The sequence below is a fragment of the Ranitomeya imitator genome, chromosome 1 (genome assembly GCF_032444005.1).
Source record: "Ranitomeya imitator isolate aRanImi1 chromosome 1, aRanImi1.pri, whole genome shotgun sequence".
NCBI classification, from domain to species: domain Eukaryota; kingdom Metazoa; phylum Chordata; class Amphibia; order Anura; family Dendrobatidae; genus Ranitomeya; species Ranitomeya imitator.
The window spans coordinates 1,217,825,440-1,217,834,800 of NC_091282.1; the positions used below are offsets into that span (position 1 = coordinate 1,217,825,440).

The 9,361-nt window shown below is 51.0% G+C and overlaps 1 protein-coding gene across 1 annotated transcript; it reads right to left on the bottom strand.

Annotated features, from left to right (window-relative positions):
- Window positions 1-2,928: 2,928 nt before the first annotated feature.
- LOC138658385 (uncharacterized) lies at window positions 2,929-3,951 on the bottom strand (the record flags this gene model as incomplete). Its single annotated transcript, XM_069745828.1, has 1 exon — window positions 2,929-3,951. A coding segment is annotated over exon 1 (1,023 nt), but the record flags the coding sequence as incomplete, so codon positions are not given.
- Window positions 3,952-9,361: the final 5,410 nt, after the last annotated feature.

Below are 9,361 nucleotides of genomic sequence, written 5' to 3' on the forward strand. Positions count from 1 at the left end.
CCAGTTGACGATGTGGGGTAGCTTCTTCCTGGTGAGGTCCGTCAAAGGTTTTGCCAGGCTACTATAGTGCTGTACGAAGCGCCTATAGTACCCTGCAGTGCCCAAGAAGGACATCACCTGTTTCTTGGTCACGGGAGTGGGCCAGTTCACGATCACTCCCACTTTGTCAGGCTCTGGCTTCAGGGTGTTCCCGCCTACCCGGTGCCCCAGGTAGTGAACCTCCCTCATGCCCATCTGGCACTTTCCCGGCTTGATAGTCAGTCCTGCTTGGTGAATTCGCCTGAGCACCTCCTCGAGATGCTGCAGGTGTTCCTTCCAGGAGGGACTGAAGATGGCAATGTCATCCAAGTACGCCACGGCGTACGTCTCCAGTCCCTGAAGCAGGAGGTTGACCATCCGCTGGAAAGTGGCAGGGGCATTCTTCATGCCGAAGGGCATGACCGTGGACTCGTACAGTCCGAAGGGCGTGATAAAGGCGGACTTCTCCTGCGCCTCGGGGCTCAGGGGAATCTGCCAGTATCCTCTACTCAAATCCATTATTGTCAGGTATTTTGCGCCAGCTAACTTCTCAAGCAGCTCCTCGATGCGCGGCATGGGGTGCGCGTCAGAGGCTGTGATGGCGTTGAGCCCCCTGTAGTCCACGCAGAACCGGGTGGTCCGGTCCTTCTTTGGCACGAGAACTACAGGTGAGGCCCACGCACTCTTTGACCGTCGAATCACCCCCAGCTGTAACATCTCATCAATCTCTTGGCGCATAATCTGCTGCACCTGGTCAGAGATTCAATAGGGTGTTCGCCGTAGTGGGGCGTGATTCCCAGTGTCCACCTTGTGGACTGCTAACTCAGTCCTCCCAGGTCGGTTGGAGAACACGACCCGGAAAGGTTCCAGTGTGGTTTGCAACTGCACCCGCTGGGGTTCAGTTGACGAGGCGCTTACCTCCATATCCTCAATGGACCCATTGGCCTTGGCTTGGGCCAGCAAGTCCAGGAGGATGTCTTCCTCACCGTCTTCGGGCAAGCTGCAGACCGGTAGGACGAAAGGTTCACGTTCGTGATGAGCCTTCATCATGTTGACGTGAAAGGCCTTTCGCCTACCCCGAGCGTGGTCAAGCGTGACCACGTAAGTGACCGGGTTGAGCTGTTGGTGGACGACGTACGGGCCCTCCCAGGCGGCCTGAAGCTTATCCGTTGGTACGGGGACCAGCACCCACACCTTTTGACCCACGTGGTAGGTCCGCTCCCGGGCGTTCTGGTCATACCAGTGCTTCTGATCAGCCTGAGCCTGCGTCATGTTGTCATGCACCAACTGCGTCAAGGTCTGCATCTTGTCACGGAAGCGCATGACATACTCCACTATGGACACTTCAGAAGGGTTGGGCTCCTCTTCCCAGGATTCTCTTACCAACCCAAGGGGTCTCCGGACTCGCCTGCCGTACAGGAGCTCGAAGGGGGAGAACCCCGTCGAGGCCTGCGGAACCTCTCGGTAAGCGAACAGCAGGTGTGGGAGGTACCGCTCCCAGTCGCGCCCTTGGGTCTCAACCAGCATCTGTTTGAGGGTACCATTGAAGCGTTCACACAAGCCATTGGTCTGTGGGTGATATGCACTCGATACCAGGTGCTTCACCTGCATTCTCTTACAGAGAGCCTCCATTAGGCGAGACATAAATTGGGTCCCTTGATCAGTAAGCATTTCCCTGGGAAATCCTACACGTGAAAAGATAGCCAACAGGGCATCCGCCACCTTATCTGCCCTAGTTGACGACAGAGCTACTGCCTCTGGGTACCAGGTAGCATAGTCTACCACAGTAAGGATGTATTGCTTTCCAGAGCTGCTGGGGACGGCCAGCGGGCCCACAATGTCCACCGCGATCCTCTGGAAAGGCTCCTCTATCACTGGCAAAGGGATCAGGGGAGCCTTAAGAGCAGGCCCCGCCTTCCCCACTCTTTGACAAGTGATACAGGAGCGGCAGTAGTTTGACACATCTGTCCCCATCTTAGGCCAATAGAAGAGTTGAGACAGCCGGGCCTTAGTTTTGCTGATCCCCAAGTGTCCAGCTAGCGGGATCTCATGGGCAATCCGCAACAACTCACCCCGGAATTGCTGCGGGACGACCAGCTGTCTTTCCCTCAACCACTCCTTTTGTGATTCTCCGGGTACTGTCTCCCGGTACAACCTTCCTTGTTCCCAGAACACCTTCTCCTTATCAGTCTCGGAGAAGCGCGTCCCGGCGAGTTGTCTCAAACTCTCTAGGCTCGCATCTGTGTGCAGAGCGGCCTGAAACTCCTGGCTAGGGGAAGCCAAAAGCGACGTCAGGGTCCCTTCCCCACGGGAACCCTCTTGGACCTGCTCTGGGTCCACCTCTGGTTCAGTCACAGTAATGACTGAGGAGGGTCCGGAAGGCAGACAGTTATCTGCGTTCCGGGCACTCTGACTGCGGGTGACAGCAGCTACGTAGGCTGTCTCCCCGGGGGTTTCTACAGTCCCATCAGCCGGCGTTGCTATGGGCTCTACCTCCCCATCCACCCCCAACACTTCAGGGGCAGTGCTACTTATGGGCCAGTTACCTTCCTCGGTGGCACTGGTCACTTTCATGGCATCACCTTCCTCACGGTTCCCATGCATCTCCCCATTTCCTGTAGCACCGACACTTGCCCCTGTTAGGGGTTCCTCAGCCGTCTCACTCCGCAGAGCGACGTGGCTGGGCACGCCTGTACCTATGGACACATTAACCTTCACAGAAAAATCATTATCAGGTTCAGCTGGCACAGGTACAACATTTTCACCATCAATCCTAGGGAAAAAATGGTTATTAGATGCATCATTACAAGATAAAGCATGGTCAGGTAACACATGCGATCTCCCATCATCATCATCATCAGGGTTAACGTTACCCTTATTAGTAGATTGGGGAGGGGTATCAGTGACGTAGTATGCAAACATCCTCCCCAAATCAGTCCCCAACAAAACATCAGTGGGCAAATTATCCGACAGCCCCACTTCCTTCACCCCGCTCCCAGGACCCCAATCAATAAAAACCCGGGCCATCGGTAAGGGACAGCTGATGCCCCCAATCCCAGTGACAGTTAGGGTTTTCCCCGGAATGATTTCTTCAGGGGCCGCCAGTTCGGGTCGGATGAGGGTTCGTTCAGCCCCGGTGTCCTTGAGGCCTGTAGCAACATGGTCTCCCACCGTGACGTGCTGTACGTTGTCACACACCCTCCCAACCACACCACCCACCAAAAGAAATGCGGCATTAGGCCCTGGGGCCTTGGCTGGGGTGTTCTTCTGCTTGGCTGGGCAGTAGGTACTGATATGACCAGTCTGATTGCAGTGGTAACACTTGCGAGGTTCGGTGGTAGGTCTGGTGCTGTTGGCTAAGGGGACAGGACCTCTGGTGCGCTGGCTGGCAGGGGTACTGGCGTTGGTTGCAGGCTTACCCCCTCTCCAGCTGGTGGTGACTGGCTTCCGCGCTTCCGATCTACGGTTGGCCTCATAGGCATCGGCAATCTGCGCTGCTTTCATCACGTCTTTGGGTTCTCTGTCCATCACGAACTGTCGCACTTCAGCTGGGCAAAAATGAAAGAACTGGTCTTTGATCATCAGGTCTCGCAGCTGTGCAAAGGTGGTCACTGACAGTCCTTGGGTCCACTGGTCAAAGTGGGTCCCCAGTCCATGCACCACATCACTGTAACTGTCGTGTGGGCCCCGTTGGTGGGTCCGGAACTTTCTACGGTACACCTCGGGTGTAAGCTGGTACTTGGCTATCAGAGCCTGCTTGATGGCCTCATAGTCACCATCTTGTTCTTGAGGGAGGGCAGCAAACGCCTCCAGAGCTTTACTTCTCAGCCCTGGTGTCAGGTATCGTGCCCATTCATCTGTAGGCAGCAGGTACTGTCTGCAGGCTTTCTCAAAGGCCCGCAGAAAAGTGTCCAAGTCCCCGTCCTTCTCCATAACAGGGAAGAGATCGGGCCGGGGCTTAGGTATCTGAGCGCTGCTGGGCTCACGGCTGGACTGGGACGACCCCTGCATTTGCAGTTGGGCTAACTGCAGCTGGTACTCCCGCTCCGCTTGCCGCTCGGCTCGCTGGGCCTCTCGCTCGGCTCGCTCATGGTATTGCTGAATCAGCTGCCGACGTCCCTCTAGGTCATAGCGCATTGTTGCAGAGCCAGCTGCAGGAGGAGGTCTGCGCCCCCCTGGTTGCCAGTAGGGCCTGTGTTCAGTGGTTGGACCTCTGCTGCAGCACCATGTTCGCTTGTGCTGGCTTCTGCGGCCTCTGGGCTCTGTGGCCTGGCTTGGTCTGCTTCAAATTGCACCAGTTCAGCGACCATTTGAGTCTTGGTCTTACCCTGGGGGTTCAGGCCATGGCACGTGCATATGCCAGCAAGAAAGTCCTTCTTCTGCTGGTTGTACCAGGCTTCCCCTTTCGCAGCCATGGTTGCCAAATAAAAGATAGGATAGAAAAACGAAGAGAAAGGGAAGGGATAATTACCAGTATGCAATTGTCTCACAACTAAAAAGCACTGAGTTCGTTCTCCAAACTTATTTGCGCAGAGTCCTCGCAAGAACTTTCTGCAAGTTTTTAGTGAGAGGAATGATTACTCAAACCAAATCACTAATGCTCTAAGATATCCCACCGCTTTGCCACCAATTGTCATGATTCCCCTGACCGCTGTCACCAATTGGTCAGGATTCCCACCGTGACAGTCACCCCTACGTCACGGATTGAGGTGACTTTAGGCCAACAGACGGCTATCACATGTGCAGGGGGGCTTATCTTAGTTATCCCTCCACTCCACGATGTGATGAGAAAACACACACAAGGCTATTGACCTCTTAGTTTACAGCAGGGGCTTATTCTAGGTATCCCACTGCTTTATATACCACGAACTGCAGGGATTTATGTATATCCCGCTTACAGTTCCACTTAACACTTGCAGCTCAAACTGTGGCAGTATCACTCCAAGAAGGGGGGCTTAGCCCACGCAGGCTAGCAAGAGAACTACTTATGATATTTCATATCATATCGTGACAGTGGGGTATAGATCTCTAGGTGGACATTCGGAATGTGTACCTTTTATATCTCTATCACTAATTGGGGTCAAGTTATGCCCTACTATTAAGTTTGTACATGAACAAAAAAGCACATGGTACTATGGCTGCCTTTACCAGCTTAAAGCCATAAACTACTCAGTGGGGGACTGCTGCACATTGGTATCAAGTTGCATAGAGTGAGTAGTGAGAAGAAGAGTTTCCTATGCAGCTAAAGAGGGGGGTGAGAGAGTCAACAGCGTGTGTCTGGAAAGCCATGGAACCTTCTGGATGTAAACTCAGAAAATGGTATATTTATATTATCGTGACATCTACAACTATAGCCGCGTAGATCGGACCGTCTCCTGAGGTCAGAGGCTTGTGTCTCAAATCAGTCATCTGAGGAGCAGATCCACCTCATTCTTGGGGACTGACCAACCAGGATGGCCCTTATGGTGGCAGCAATATGAGTGGAGTCTGCACATATCAGAGCATTGACAGAAGTGGTTCTCCTGTAGACATCCGTCTATATACACCAATAATCATCAATTTCTAGAGAGATGTTCAGGAAATCTATTCTTTTAGAATTGTAATTATACGTCAAACTGAGTTGGTATTCAGTTGAACCATGAACATCCTGAGCTGCTGCACCGTCCCACCCCACAATACAAGAATGTCATCAATATACCTGAGCCAGCACAGAACATGGTCGGCAGTCAGTGCTCCCACGATTGGAACGCCCGCCAGGGCCTAGGGGTACTCGGTACTTAAAGGGGGATATCAGGGTGGCGGCGACCCGGTCCGTGGCCCTGGGCATCCAAGTAAAAAGAAAAGTCCTTAAAGGGGTTTGAATAAAGTTTGTGTTCGTGACGCCACCTATAGTATTCAGTCAGTGATGACCAATGCTGCTTAAAGGGATCCTCTGAGGTGATGGTATGACTTCCCACAGGTGAAGCTTGGTCCCCAGGGCTCCTGGTGTAGTTGGAACAGGTTGTGGGTGGTGTAGAAAGAAATGGAGGACACAGGGCTGCAGTTTCTTTACCTTTTTACTGAAGGTTCAGGCAGCCACAATTCAGGGTACCGAATCACGGGTGTTGACAGTCTGGCTGGCTTAGAAGCGAATCCGGAATCCCCTTTTCCAGGTTGCGTCGTAAGCCTTCCTTCTAGCGCTGGGGTGTTGTAGTCCCTTGCTGCCTTAGGCCTCTCACAAGGTCCTCATGTTATCTCTCTGTCCCCTTTAGGTAGGAATATACCTGTATGACAGGAAACTCGAGTCTTTTTACAGGATATCGTTCATGACCCGGGCTTTATGCGTTACTGTGTCTTCAGATGTTAATGGTGGACAGGTAACTTGCAATCTGCTGTCCCGCTGGTTTCTGCTGAGATATAGAATACTGCACAACCTCAGTCTTCCAGCTACCGGTTTCATGCGCTCAGTAGGGCGGCAGCTCAGTCGCAGCTAACCCCCCTAGGTCTTCACTTCGCCTGTGCTTAATTTCTCCTTCACACTCTCTACAATCTGTTCTGCTTTCCTTTCTCTCTCTCTCTCTAGGAGCTGCAGCATTTCTCGTGGCTGCATGACCTCTCTGCTTCCTTCTCCTCTGTCTCTCTGACAGGAACTGACTTTCAGACTGACTGACTTTCCCTCCAGACCAGAATATATATATAGGGGAGCCACCCACAAGCTGGATCAGAGCTCCCCCTTCTGGCCTGGAGTGTGAACATGTTGCATGCTTGTGAATACCTGATAAGAGGAATCCTTCACTGCCTCCAAGCGTGACATCGCTCTCCTCGTGAGGAAAGCAACCGGTTACCTGGGGTGTTACACGTTGCCAAAAAATAATCTCTCCTATGAAACAAGGAAGAGATTAGCATACGAGGGCGCACAGACCTCACCAATGGCCGTGCCACGCTTCTGAAGATAGAATGAATCTTTGAACACAAAATAGTTGGGGGTCAGGATGAAGTACAGCAGCTCAAGAATAAGCTCACACATAGGGCCATCCAGGTATGAGGACCCCAAGAAGAGGCAGATCGCATCCGGGCCATGTGTGGCAGATACAAGTGTATAGGGTCTCAATGTCTGCGGTGACAAGCAAAGTACCTGTCAGGAAAATATGAATTATTTTCCCTTGATCGGGTTAGGCTACTTTCACACATCAGGTTTTTGCCGTTAGGCATAATCCGACAAGTTTTGAAAAATACGGATCCGTTTTTTTTCCGCCGGATCCATTTTTTTCTCATAGAGTTGTATTAGTGCCGGATTGCGCCTGATGGCCTCACGTTTCATGCGTTTTCTGTGCCGGATCCGTCAAAAAAGCTGTTTCCGGTGGATGGAGAAAACGTACAGAGAAACTTTTTTTCTGTCCGGAAGGTCGAGCGAGAAGATGTGGGTGTTTGTTGTGGCACAATTTCAGCTTGGCCTCGGCCTCTGCATGCACCATCACCATCACGTCCAGTTTCCTGTCCCTTGCCACGCGCCTTGCCCATTTGAAATGGAGGACAATGCTTTGCATGGTCACTACAAATGGCTGAGTTTAACCCCTTTCTGCCATCCGACGTACTATTCCGTCCATGTGACCTGGAACTTAATCCCCATTGACAGAATAGTATGTCGAAGCCGACCGGCCACACACAAGGGGGGTGTGGCCAATTGGGGCCGGATGTCAGCTGATTCTCACAGCTGACACCTGGCACTAAGTACCAGGAGTGGTAACGGACCGCTCCCGGCACTCTAACCCTCGGAACACTGCGATCAAACATAATTGCAGCATTCCAGATCCGGGACAGGGGCTGACAACCCCTCTGCCTTTGGATCGGAGACCCCGTGGCACGCTGTGGGGTCCCGATCACTGCCATAGAGGCCACATGTCGTCATGACGACATCCAGGTTACCAGAGCTGAGAGACTTCCTGTCATGTGCTGTGCGAGTCAGGAAGTCTCCCAGGTCAGTGCACAGAAGCTGCATCGCTGACAGATCTGCATCCTATAGAAGCGATCAGCCTGCAAGAAATGATTGTCCCATAGTGGGACAAAGTGTAAAAATAAGAATGAATTAAAAAAAATAAAATTATAATTGTAAAAATATTTTAAACAATAATAAAAAATAATAATAAAAATGAATATTTATTTCATCAATAATTAAATATTTGCGTGAAAAAAAAATCAAAACAATGAGGCCGGCGTCAGACTAGAGAGTTTTCCGGCGTATGAGAGGCGCAAAAACAACGCATTGCACACGGACTAATGATTCTCTATGGGGCAGCTCCTATCTGCTGTATATTTCTCAGCCGTATTTTACGGGCGTAGAAAATCGCAGCATGTTGCGTTTGTCACCGTATTGCGCAAAAAAATCTGCCAATGCAAGTCTATGGGGGCGAGAAAAACACAGATTACACACGGACCATGCATGTGACTTGTGAGAAATACGCAGCGGTGTCCTATAGAAAAGTCGACAATTCAGTGCGGTGTACAGTAAAATCACACTGACAGGTTAGCATAGAATAGCTAAAATAAATGTCTACACATAGTATAGGGAGATATATATATATATATCAGTAGACACATATATGTATATATATTTATATTTAATATAGAGCTAGATAGCAGAAAAGCCGGTAATTCAATTGCCGGCTTTTGCTATCTCCTTCCTAAACCCGACATGATATGAGACATGGTTACATACAGTAAACCATTTCATATCACCTTTTTTTTGCATATTCCTCATTACTAATGTTAGTAGTGTGTATGTGCAAAATTTGGGGGCTCTAGCTATTAAAATAAAGGGTTAAATCGCGGAAAAAACTGGCGTGGGCTCTCGCGCAATTTTCTCCGCCAGAGTAGTAAAGCCAGTGACTGAGGGCAGATATTAATAGCCTGGAGAGGGTCCATGGTTATTGCCCCCCCCCCCCCCCCGGCTAAAAACACCTGCCCCCAGCCACCCCAGAAAAGGCACATCTGGAAGATGCGCCTATTCTGGCACTTGGCCACTCTCTTCCCATTCCCGTGTAGCGGTGGGATATTGGATAATGAAGGGTTAATGTCACCTTGCTATTGTAAGGTGACATTAAGCCAGATTAATAATGGAGAGGCGTTAATAAGACAATTAGTTCATCTGAGGTTATGCCAGCAGGAGCCGCAGCACCGCAAGTCTAGGTAGCTACGTTCCCCTTCTTCCCATTCATTCCCCAGATTTTACAGCCAGGAGGCTGAATCCTATATACTAATTCTCTGTACCTACTACAATATAACTCTGTGCACCGGCCTCGGGAGCGGCAGCTCTAAGCTTTATTATAAGCTGCGTTGGGTTTCCATTTGTCGTGTTGTTTGACTT